This window comes from Aulonocara stuartgranti (assembly GCF_965226115.1).
Source record: "Aulonocara stuartgranti genome assembly, chromosome: 7".
Taxonomy (NCBI): Eukaryota; Metazoa; Chordata; class Actinopteri; order Cichliformes; family Cichlidae; genus Aulonocara; species Aulonocara stuartgranti.
Window position 1 is genome coordinate 25,898,717 of NC_138945.1, and position 13,283 is coordinate 25,911,999.

At 38.5% G+C, this 13,283-nt stretch overlaps 1 protein-coding gene across 1 annotated transcript; it reads left to right on the forward strand.

Moving 5' to 3' along the window:
- Nucleotides 1-755: 755 nt before the first annotated feature.
- Nucleotides 756-12,056, forward strand: nt5c2l1 (5'-nucleotidase, cytosolic II, like 1). The gene is made up of 18 exons (XM_082542747.1): nt 756-927; nt 1,989-2,062; nt 2,736-2,853; nt 2,967-3,062; nt 4,283-4,374; nt 4,496-4,553; nt 4,670-4,763; nt 4,856-4,909; nt 4,985-5,068; nt 5,493-5,528; nt 5,618-5,725; nt 5,807-5,873; nt 5,972-6,142; nt 6,219-6,270; nt 6,778-6,838; nt 8,465-8,641; nt 8,733-8,823; nt 8,915-12,056. Exons 1-17 carry the CDS (start codon nt 869-871, stop codon nt 8,820-8,822), a joined length of 1,491 nt encoding a protein of 496 aa, XP_082398873.1. The 5' UTR covers nt 756-868; the 3' UTR covers nt 8,823; nt 8,915-12,056.
- The last annotated feature ends 1,227 nt before the right edge of the window (nt 12,057-13,283 follow it).

Here is a 13,283-nt window from a genome sequence, read left to right on the forward strand (position 1 = left end):
CTAAAAGGTGAAGAGATTTAAAAGCATACTTGAAAACGCATTTTCTTATTTTTCTTAAAGGGGCAATGCAGTTTAACATATATGGAGCATGAGACAGATGTGCAGCACATAGTATATAGCTGTTGCCTATTTCCAACACGTTTCCCTTGTTGGGCTTTTACATTCACAATGCATAAACAAAATGACAACATTCAATTACGTAAAAGCACCTGTGTGACACTATACATATGAAGTTAACAGTGTAAAAACGAAGAGAGGGAGACTGAAAGAGAAATGAAAATGATTTCCAATGTATGGATGCTTGTATACAGTTTTTCTCTTCCTGGTGACCCTTAAGGCTGCTTTGTGCATAAATGTGAGGATGGGGATGTGTTTCTGGGTGAAATTGGACAGTATGTCTCCAAATTGTTGCTGTTACTTTGAGCGCATGCTGCTGATAACGCTTCTGCACATGAAACGCAAACCAAATGATTCATAAATCAAATATCAGAAATGTTTTGCTTTGATACATGCAGCGTGTACTTGAGCTGCTCGAGTCGCAGCGGGACTGACAGCCATCAGCAAAACTCCCATTAGTTACGCACACATGTAGCCTGTGCACATGTGTGTGCCTCTGATAACACAATCTACCCACTCCAAGCTGAAAGCTCCGCAGCACCATGGGTGTCAATGCAGGGGGGCGGCAGGCTGCGTGCGCGTGTCCCACGGCCGTTTACGTCATTAATGAGCACTTAGTCAAAAGGAGGGGTTTCAACATGTGCACAAAAACAGAGAAGACGCTCAGCGGCACGCCTACAAAGTTTTGGGTACATTTGAGAATTTAAATACCTCTTTGAAAAGAGGAGCTGCACATCAGCAGGTGTGGACCATGGAGGCAATGGACACAAGCATCTCCACCGAGGAGAAGAAGAGGCGCCTTGAACAAAAGTAAGTTCAACTGGGGTAATATTGCACACGAATATGTAAACTGCTGCTAATTGAAACACTTTTTAACCTAAAGATGAATTTCCACGATCAGAATTTCTAAGGTTTTACAATATATTTTTTAAAAAAGAACACAAAAAGAAAAGAAAAGTCGTCAGTTTCAGCTCTTTCTTTGCATTTTTGCTGATCACAAGTTAATTACGTATTTTTACATCATAAGAATACTGTTGCTCATATAATAAGTTAGACAATGAATTGCAAAAAATAAATTTAAAAAATCCACTGGTATATTTCCACAACTTCCAGTGCTTTCTGACATTCTGACCTATTTCTCTATTCTGAAAGTTTGCACTCTAACCTACACAACTATTTGAATCATCAGCTTATTCAGCTGCTTCCTGTCAGTAAGTGCTCCTGCATCAGAAACACTCCCTTGCTGACAGCTTTTATTTTCTGTGTGGAACTCAGGAGAAACACATTCACAGAACAAGAGCTTACAGATTAATTATTTACAGCAACTCTATATGTATGAACTGTCAGGAAAGGTTGAGACTGGGCCATCCTGGTGCTGCAGACAGGCCTCCCTGCTCTGTGTGGTTAAAAGGTAGCATCTGGGGGCAAATGATGTAGAAAATACATGACAGACAAAAATACGTCATGATTATTTTTAATATGTTGTTCAAAATACACCATGTTAAGTATTTGGCAGTCATTTCAAACATCTGTGATGACATTGGTTTTGATAACATCTTTAGCCTCCACCCAGCACCACCCTGACTTGAGGGACTTCAAGGGTAGGATAGGTTCAAACTAAGTATGGAAGTCTCTGAATTTCTTTGGTGGAAAAGAGAAATTAAATCATAGCTTCACACACTAAATGACTTCTGCCCCTTGAAGATTCATTTAATCCACATCTCAGGGCAGACCTGATGTCAAAAAGCCAAGACGCAAACTGAACCTTAGGAAACCCATTCTGATAAATGAAAACATCAAATTGACCATAGTGCATAAAAAATGAATTTCTATGACTGTCTGCCTTCAGCTGTGTTTCTGTTTGATCACAGGGTGTTTGTCAACAGAAGCCTGACGCTGGAAAATATTAAATGCTATGGCTTCGACATGGACTACACGCTAGCAAGTAAGTAGAAGCAAAAAAAAAAGTTTAATCATCTTTATTTATTCTATTTGATATTGAGTTATCTGTACTTCTCCTTGCTTTCTGAGGAACATGACTGTGTCTAGCACAGAGAGTCATAGGATTATTATTTACCTACAAATCCTTAAGTTTGCAGTGTTGTGATGATGTCAGCTATACAATGTTTACATTTGATACACTTGGCCAAGAACAGTACAGTTTATGTATAACTGTATAATAACGTCATTTTTACTTTTACTTTAACTTGATTGTTTAATTTATGTTTACTGCACACTTTTAAAAATTGCCACCTATTTATCTATAGTACAATATATAGAGTGTATAATGGTCTAGATACCAACAGGATACCATGTATCCTACCAATAAAGTCATTATTACTTAACAAAGGATAAAACCCTTCCCTGAGCAGAATGAAGTATAAGGTACTTAATCTATATTTGTTCATTTTTAAACTATATTTTGCTTATCATACTTTTTACAGCATGTGTATAAAATATTAAATCACCCTGAAGATGCTACATGTTGTCTTCATTCATAATTTTGAACTCTCTGTGCTGAATTCTTCATTTTAGTTTCTGACTTTCCTTTCAAACAAGCTGCACAACAGTGGATGATTGTGTATTCATGTTTTTGCTGTGTGCATTTCTGCTTGCAGCGTATACGTCTCCCGACTATGAGAGCTTGGGCTTTGAGCAGATACGAGACAGGATGGTGTCCATTGGATACCCTCATGAGATTGTGCGCTACAAGTACGACCACAGCTTCCCCACTCGGTTAGTTCCAAGTCGATTTACGCCACAATGAAGTAGCCAATCAATTCTTCTTATATTTTTTTGTTTGTTCTTGTCTATTATTGATAAACCTTCACCCCTTTTCTCCCCCTCAGTGGCTTAGTGGTTGACACTACATATGGGAACCTCCTGAAGGTGGACTCAAATGGAAATATATTAGTCTGCAGTCATGGCTTTCAGTTCCTCAAAGGGTAAAGTTGGAAACAAGTGAATACAGTAAAGAAAATGTTTGTATAATCTATCTTGTACTGTTTGGAATGATAGAGATCATCGAGGTGAGGACAGGCAGAGAGAAAGAGACAGAAACATAAAGACTAAAACCCAAGCAAGGCTGGGCCAGTTGGATTCAACACACACACACACACACACACACACGCACGCACGCACACACGCACACACACACGCACGCACACATATATATATATATATATATATATATATATATATATATATATATATATTATGAAGTAATAATATACACCTCTATATATACCACTAGAGTTAAATTTATATTAAACAATCAAGATGTGATTAACTTATAAACTTTCAGCTTTAATTCAAAAATTACATTACAGTAATTTTTATACACAGTCCCCTATTTTCTGTGACAGAGGGCTCCCTGACAGTTTCATAGCCAGGTGAGGTCCTGGTCCAAGTGCATAACTATATTTGAAACTCTCAACAGGAGGTACAAAGAGCTGTCAGTGCAAGTGAAGAAGGCCATCATCAGACTGAAAATCCCAAATAAACTTCAGGGAAGAAACGTAGCACTTGGTGACATCCATTCTTCTAGACTTTTAGACTTCAGACAGTTACTGACTGCAAAGGATTTTTATTGAAGTATTATAAGCAATTCTTATATATAAAGTAATTTTGGTTTGTTCAATTGCTGTTGAGCCTCTGAAAACAGGGGAATGTGTATGAACATGGCTGTAATTCCATAAACTTGTTTTAAAAAAAATCAAGTCAGCATAAAATTGTTAGATATAGACACAATGTCAACAAACAGTTATCAACATCAGCGGTCTCACTTGTGTAATTAAGTCCCACCTTTTTTTTGTTGTTATAAAAAAAGCAACATCAGGTTTCCTTTTAAATATGAAAATGAGATATTACCTCACTGAATAAAAACTGGTTTGCATTGATATCCAACAGACAAGGAAGAAAAAAAAATCTCAAAATTGAGTAGTTTTGTTTTGGCCTTTATATTGTCTCACTGAAATGGCTGTCAACTTCTTCTTTTTTGCTTGTAAATCGCAGCAGTCAGTACAAGCAAGTGAGTTCAAAGCTAAGAATTTACACAAACTAGATGTAAATTCACGCACGTTTGCAAAAATGTTTTTGTTTCTCTGCAGCCAGTCAGTGCATCTGGGTTGTTAACATTGATCCGTGTTATCATTGTGTGCCACAGTAAAGACATTCACAAATATTACCCAAACATGTTCATCCAGAGAGACGACACTGATCGCTTTTACATCCTGAACACTCTCTTCAATCTTTCAGGTATAAAATCCTGCACTCTGCTATACTTTGTGTAAATTTTGTTTAGCGTCTTTGCTTTTCTACAATTTTTCAAATTTTCCTATGCATTATAAACAATTTACGATTTATATGCACCCTGCAGAGACTTATCTCTATGCCTGCCTGGTTGACTTCTTTACTGGATGTACCAGATACACAAAGTAAGTCACATATTTTATCCATATTATATTAAACTATCATCCCACCAAGACTTGGAGAAATATTCACTGTTGAATAAACTCTTTGTCCCTTCCATACCTGTGTTAAACTCTTCCAGCCTCCTGAAAGGTTTCCAGCACGGTGACTTGCTAATGTCGTACAGAAGCATGTTCCAGGATGTTCGAGATGCCGTGGACTACACTCATGATACGGTGAGTTCACAAAACCCGCCAAAGTGCAACGTTAAACACAAAGAAAATGTGTGGACTTCTCAAAATTACAAAATGTTCAAACTGTTTTTTAGGGATCCTTGAAAGAATTAACTACCAAGAATTTGGAGAAATACGTTGTCAGAGATGTGAGTAAACTGAAAAGATTATCAGTCTGAGTTTATGTTAGCAGACTGAAACACTGAAAGTATAAATGTTTACAGCCAAACCTCCCTGTGCTCCTCACCCGGATCAAAGAGGTGGCCAAGGTTTTCCTCGCCACTAACAGTGACTACTACTACACCGAGGTGAGTGTGCCATGACTAAAACCTTCCAACTACAAAGGAAAATCAATGCCCCCATCGTCAGCTACACCTTGCTATTACTAGGTTGGACCCCTTTTTCCTTCAGAATTGCCTCAATTCTTTGTGGCATATATTCAACAAGGCCCTTCCTCGGAGAACAAATTCTGAGTCTGAATGTTGAAGCCAAAAGTTTGAGATACTGTTTCCTTTATGGCTCAAAGTAGTCTGGCTTCTCTGGGTTCTGGCACAGCTAAACGCACTGAGTTGCTGCCATGTGATTGGTTGATTAGATATTTGCATTAACAAGCAGTTGAATAGGTAGACCTAATGAAGCGGCCTGTTAATGTTTATGAGATCATTGTAAATGATCATTCTGCCTTTTAAATCATTCTAACTGTATATTTTACACTTTACCTTCTTCATCAAGGTCATCATGACATACCTGCTGGAAAGTAATGTGAAGGTAAGGCATCTTCAACTGTGGTTGGACTTTCTGTCCTCTAAAGAGAATCATGAGAATGACATTTAAAAAAAAAATTTTTTTCCTTCCAGCCTGGAAGCCCCAGAAAGAGCTGGCGCTCGTATTTCGACCTTGTCGTTGTGGACACCAAAAAGCCGCTGTTCTTTGCAGAGGGGACTGTGCTGAGACAAGTGGACACGGTGTGAAAGAGTGTTTGAAGAGTTGCATCACAATGTTGAGCATCAACAGTTTCCAGTAATCTGTTTCCTTTTTATACACAGAACACAGGAAAGCTTCGCATCGGGACATACACCGGTGACCTCCAGCATGGAACAGTCTACTCAGGAGGTGAGACAGCACTGAGTTTTCCTTCGACTATTTTGTCCTTATTAGTAACGTTCAATTCTGTTCAGTTCAGCTGCTTAACTTGTGTTTTCTGGTTACAGGATCCTCAGACATTGTTTGTGATCTGCTGGGCGTCATAGGCAAGGACATCCTCTATGTCGGAGATCACATCTTTGGCGACATCCTGAAGTCTAAGAAGAGACAGGGCTGGAAGACTTTCCTGGTCGTTCCTGAGCTCACCAAAGAGCTGCAAGTGTGGGAGGAAAGGAAAAGTAAGAACAATGATCCACTCGTTGTGTGCTGTTTTACTGTTGTGTCATGGTTTTGATGCAATACTTGGTTTTTCAGATATCTTTGAGGAGCTCAAGTGTCTTGATCTCTACTTAGCTGAACTTAACAAGTGAGTCTATTTTTTGTTTCGGTATATTTCCTGTAGATATGTTTAGATTTGAAAGGCACTCAGATCTGCAGTTTTTAGATCGGTGAGCTTTACCATTACTATAATTTAAAATAGTTAAACCCAATGAAATAATCAACATGTTCTCATAAGGTGCAGGGTTCTATATGTGGCTAGCAGGTGGAGCACAAGCACCCACAAGCCCCAGTTTTGGAAAAAAAAAAATCCCATCTTGTGTCATGAATAGATGGGATAGACTAACATTTTATTCAGTAACCATATGTAAGATTTTAAATGTTTTATTAATTCATGCATTTTTACTGGAAATTAAACAAGTTTGTTGATGTTTTGCAGCTCTTGAGATTCCAAACGAGAGAACTCTTCGCTGCGTATTTACTCACTAACACTAATGCTGATAAGACTTGCATTTGATTTTTCATTTCCTACATGTGACACAGTTAGATAAAGTGACATAGCACGTGTTCATTTTTCTATATGTGTCTTTTGAAGGCACCCAGACACCACCAGTCAAGAATATCGTGACATCGGTTCCATTCATATGAGAATGAAGGTGAGCTCTGCACACCACAACACAGTATTTTAAACATTTCCACACCTTAGTTGTGGATGCGCGTAAAGTTCAATGCATTCGTACAACCTACACTGTACCTTCAGCTGGTATTAGAAATGCTTTTTTGGATTCAAATTCTGCCTCATTCTCTGTATGTTGAAAGCTCAAAGTCCTGCATGGGAGCTAAATTATCACCACCATGAAATAAATATGTCTCATATGTCCTGAGATATACCTGGAATACGTTTTATGTCATTTTAAATGCATAAATGCACTTCTAAAATTTACCACTACGATAGCAATGCTTCACTATTGTAGCAGAAGAAAACCCAAATGTGTCTGTGCAGCATAACTGTCGTTCAGCAGCATTACAGTTCACTTCACCACTTTGACAGTGTTTCTATTCCTTCGCTCTACATATGGTTAAAACTACACTTTTTAAAGTATTGAGTAACTTTCCACAGTCACCGAGTTGCAGCACTAGTTGGCACAAGTCACCCATAGTGTTAAGGTTCACAGAATAAGTGTATTTTTTAATAGTAAATACAGGTGTTGGCATGTTAACAGTACGGAAGACATAAAATTGCCTTCGATGTTGAAATCATGTGCTGATTTGTATTTTATGGAAACTGTTCGGAGTCTGTTTACAATCCCCGATTACACTGACACGCCCAGTACCATAGACTGTATGAAAAAGATGGAACAGAGTCCACCAAAGGCTGTTCAAAAGTGGTAGCGAGGAGCAAAAGGTGAGTTTGGCTACAAAAAAACCTGAGGATGTAACTCATTCGTGTGTCATACTGAAGGATACCCAATCTTTCCATAAACCAGACCATAATCAACTTTTCAGTATGACTTAAAACTTATAACCATGAGTGTTAACAATAAAAGTGTTTGCTGAGGTCATAAATCAAGTGAACAGGGAGTCATGTTACAATAGACTTTTATACATTCTGACTTGTAGCCAGCTGGTGGTGATGCCCCCTGCTGGCCTTTGGAAAAAATACAGGTTTAAGGCACCTCAAAATATGCTTTAGTTTTCAGACCCTGAGGTTGTGTCTAGCTTTCATATACAGTCTACTGCTAAAAGGACAGAATAAAAGAAAACAGTACAAAAAAGTTTATGGTTAAAATGAAGCTGTTTTTGAACAAGAAATCATCCCTGAATGAGCAAGAATGAACATGCTCCTGGAATGTGTCTCTCATGCCAGAGACTTGAACTGTACACTGACACATTTCCTCTGTGGAAATTTACCATCCATGGACACTCATGGTGCAACATGATTTCCAACACAACAGCAACTGCACTCTGCTATGAAAACTGTAGAAGGACAGTAACACTAATGACCGAGTAACAGATAATATCTGTGGTCTCCAAGACTGCAGGGAAACCTCTGCACGCTCCTGAGCGTAACACGAATCTCCTTAAAACAACACGTCAGAGGTAGATTATGACTTTTGACTCCCTCTGTCTATAAGAAGTCTATTCCCAAAAAAGTAAACTTTCTTAGAATTAAATTGGACTAAGCAGGAAGTCAGATTGGTATATTTTCACTCATCAACATTTAAAATGTTCGATGTGATGTGTGCCATTAAGCCACTGCATTGTTTATTTTATACTTGCAGTTGCTGACCTACAGGATGGACATGTCATATGGCCAGATGGGCAGCCTCCTGCGCAGCGGCTCCAGGCAGACGCTGTTCGCCAGCCAGCTCATGCGCTATGCAGATCTGTACTCTTCCTCCTGCCTGAATCTGATGCATTACCCCGTCAATTACCTCTTCATGGCTCCTCCAGTCCTGGTCAGCCCTCCTCTTTGGTCAAACATCACAGAAAGGAGATGTTTGTCTCTTTCATCATTTATCCTGAGAGTCTTTTTTTTTTCTCTCTCAGATGCCCCACGAGGTTGTTTCTGAGGCATCTCCAGACTTTGTGTCATCGCCGCTTACTCTCAACAGCTATCCTCTCACAAACAAAAACTGAGGTAACAGATCTTTATGATAAACTGTATTTCTTCTCTACATTTGTTCATGTTAAAAAGTTCACAAGTAGTTCATTTGTTTCTTCCATTGCAGTGACGGCAGAGTCAGACTCAGGGATGAAGAAGCTACAGAGTAATGTGCATCTTCTTGTCATTAACATTTCACACACTGAAGACGGCTGCTTGTACCCGTGCACACATGAAGGGTTTATTGTAAACCTAAGGTGCACACACTAGCACGAAATTAACTTACTGCTCCACATGCACGCTGACAGTTTAGGATTTCAAACAGAAACAGACTCAGTGTTTTTACTTCTAGTTTTAAAGGTTATGTAATGGTTTATTATTTTTTTTTAAATGTTCAAAAAAAGGAGCTTTACTCCATAATCTGTTGAATTGGTTCAATAAAACATTCATAAAATCCGTTTTTATTGTTCTCAATGAAGTAAAGCTCCTAAATAAGCATATAAATCAGTTTTGTCTAAGAGAGATAAATAATATTCAGAATTTTTTTTGTAGTTGTTGCAATCACAGTTTTTAGATGTGATTTTTCACACAAAAATATAAGTATTATTATTTTAAAGCTCAGCAACAGATCGTTTAAACTAGGAGGCAAAATCTTAAAAATATAGCAATATAGCATACTTTAGGAAAAATAACGTGTAGTTAAAGATTTTACTTTCTGCATTAAAGTTTTTGTCCAGTGGGTGGCGCCTGATCACCTCTGCAGCCCACCTGAGGATTGATTCCTGTGTGGTTGAATGAGTTTATTTTTATACCCACAACAAACATATTGAATAGTTTTATCTCCTTAAACAAATATTTAATCTTCCAAAAAGCTCTCATCACTTTTATACCAGAAACATTTATCTCACAGCTGTTGCAGAAGCTCGTCTTGATCGTTAAACTTAAATAAGTTACATTTATTTTGAATACATGAAAGCAGAAGCAGATGTTAATATCAGGAGCCTCCATCTGGGTATTCATTCATCATGGAGAGCACCAACATAAACAGATGTGACGCAATCCATGAGCAAACACCTAAACACACACACACACTTTCTCTCCGTTGTTACTGTAGGATTTCCGCGCTCATGTGTGATTGTGGAGGAATTTTCTATCAGAGTGTCACGATGGTGAAAATGGTGAAATCCTTTACCATCAGTGACGCTTCACTCTGGAGCCAAACTTCAGCTTCACAGTGATGTGCTGATCGTGTTATTTTATTTTATTTATTAACTACTTAGAGCATTAGTAAAGATGATGTGTGTGAAGAGATTAAATGTGAATCTAACTTAATCTAAAGTCATCATAGTTTTAAAAATATTTCAAACTTTCAGCTGCTTTAAGATTAACACAGATGAACTCTTTTGCGTTTTTTCGCTGCTTGCTTCAGATTGTTTTCAGATAAGCCACGAGAGGTAAATCCAATGCTCAGTTTTCAATCCCTCCTCCTCCTCCTTGTCAAAACAGGCACATAAACATTTCCTTGATGATTTCACTTCTTGTATCGGGGCTATTTTGGTTTATTTGGATTTCTGCCTGCCCATTGTCTGTTGGTCACCCGTGTTTATTGTTGCTGTTTCTTGAGTCATTGTGTTCGCTTTGCCCTGTTGTATTTTCTCACCTGCACAAATCAGCTGATCGCTTCTGTTTAATCTGCTTTTGAATGAATGCATTTTGTGAGAATAACCCACACTCGGCGTCCGCTGCTATTTGATGTTCAGTGAAACTAAAGCAGGCTCTGATGATCAGTTTGTCGCTGTGGTAAATTTTCATTTCATCATTACAGTTTTTCTCAAATGCTAAAACACATGTCACAAACGTTACCACCAGGTCCCCCAATGTCTAAACACAACACCCTTCTCTAAAGCTACATAAACACAACCACACCTTCCCACTGCAAAACTCAAACTCCCACACCAAGAGAGCAGCTCGAAGCTGTCAAAACTGTAAACACTATACACAGCATTACACACTACAGCAAAACTATTGAAAACACAATGCCCAATTTGTGAGAAGGTTCTTTGTTTCATAACTGCCAATGCATATTTTAGAAACTATACAGTAACGGATCGTCGTAGATCTCTGCAGAGGATTAGGCATTTAGATTTGTGAGTTTCATATGAGTAGTATAAATCTATAGAAAATCCTGCATGTACGTACACTACTGTAACACAACTCAATGCAAAAACAGAATCTATTGCACACAACAGTAATCTTGAAAACATGAACAGGGTGTGAAGTTTTTTTATTTACGTTATTCACACCACACACACACCACAATCACTGTGCGGCATCATGTCGCTGAGCTGTTGCTCGCATCTCGTCAGTAATGATGGTGCGAGGTTGTCTTGCTCTCCCTCCTGGACCTTCTCCTCTCCCATGTTGGTCTTCTCCTCTTCCTCGTTGGTCGCTCCTCTTCCTCCTCTCATTTGAACTCCTCTTCCTCATTGGCCTGCTCCTCTTCTTCCAGGGCCAGCTCTTCTCCCTCCTCTGCATCAAATTCCTCTTCCCCTGACTCTGCCTTCATCCATTGTGTTTGTTTGGACTCTTCAGCATACTGTGCACTCTGAACTTGCTTTTACATGTGGGTACAGCATTAGCAACAAGTGTCTTCAATTTTGAGTCATTGTGTGTAGTGAATGACGCCAGGTGTGTTCCCTGTGTTCAAAGATTGGTGACTGTGGCAAGCATTTTGCATCACATGGGCTTTCATTTGAGAATATGAGCAGAGTTGTTTTGCAACATGTGTTTTAGCAAGGAAAAATGTGTTTAGATTTATGAGTACAGAGGGTTGTGTTTTGTGAATTGTGTCTTCATGTGACATGTGTTTATGGTACTGGAATATGGTGGCTACATTTAGTAAATGTGTTTAGACTACTGGTCATTTGGGTTACAGGATTGGCTTTTGTGTTTTAACATTTGAGAAAAACTGTAATCATTTATCACATCAGCATAACGAGCATTTTGTGATTGTGTCAAATTCACTAGTTGCCTCTGCACTACAGCGCCTGTCCTTTGGATGGCATTAAACTGCCTCTCTGCAGCAGGGATGAATCTTTGAAGAGGGTTAAATGATGGGCACGGTCAGCACATCAGCAGAGAGGCTGTGCATCTTCATTTATCTCTCAGCAAAGAAAAGAGCCGAGAGAAACGACAAGTTTTGCTTTTCTTTTCAAATGTACCAGCTCCCATTTTTAATATGAAAATAAAGCATTGCTTCCTGTTTCAAATATTTTGAAAGTTGCTGAAATACAAAAGAGATTATATAAAATAGGAAACTTGTTCCCTGCCAAAAATACAATAATTTCCTTTTTAGACTTGTCCAAAAATCAGACTAACATACAAATCTACCCTACGCATCACACAATAGCCACCACACCGCTCTCTGATGGGAGAACTGTAAATCACAACTGTTTGTCTTTAAAATAATTTAGCGTCTGATCACTCCTTTAATAGCCTAACTGCTTAAACAGAGGAGGAAGAGGAGTGCCATCAGGATCCAAAATAGGGCCGTGACATTAATAAAGTTTCACACCAGCATTATTTTTGGCAAACAAAATTCACAGCAATGATTTTTATCATGATATTAAAGGAGAACTTGAAACACGAGTAGCCATAATACTGTTGGTGAAATCCATTAAAACACGTATATGTTCTGTGTTTTGGGGGGAAATGAATGTGACTCAAAATCCAAGTGCACAGACGTGGTGAAAGAGTCTGTGGTTATGAATTTCTAAAAGCATATAATGGGAACAATTATGCAAATATTTTACAATATATGCAACATGTGTATTACTGCCACAGTTTAGATGTATTTTATCATCAGTCAGGGTTAACATGGCACCCCGGCTGAACGATGACAGCATGTCTGCTCTCCAGAGAGCTCATCACACCGTCGAAGCATCCAGAACCTGCTGTTTGATTTAAACACAGTGGCTAATGTGCTTTTGGTTGGAGGCCTTTCTGAACTGTTTGTTGCATTTATTAGAATGTGAAAAATGTCACCACACTGAATGGCTTTGCAAAGTGTGAAAATGCCAAAGAAATCGTTAATAATTCCAGTTATTTGCTTTGTTATGGAGCGAAAGCAGCATCACTGCACGAGAGTGAAAATGTATGGAATGCCAAAGTGGTTTTAGATCTGAGCCTACAAATAAGATACTATTGTTCACAACAAACTAAAAAAAATCATATTTTATTTCTTGTTCATCATCTACTTTGCAAACGGAAGGTTCAGTGAATATAAACATTTAAAAATAAATTGTGCTTACTTACACTAAAACAAATGGAAAGTCTTGGAGGTGTAATTTGAAAGTTACTGGTGGTTTTTACTGCTCCGGCCCACTTACAGTCAAACTGGGCTGTATAAGGCCCATGAAGTCAGATGAGTTTGACCCCCTAATGTTTGCCATATGAATTTCAAACCTAATGATTTTCACTTTGTTGATCCTATGCCT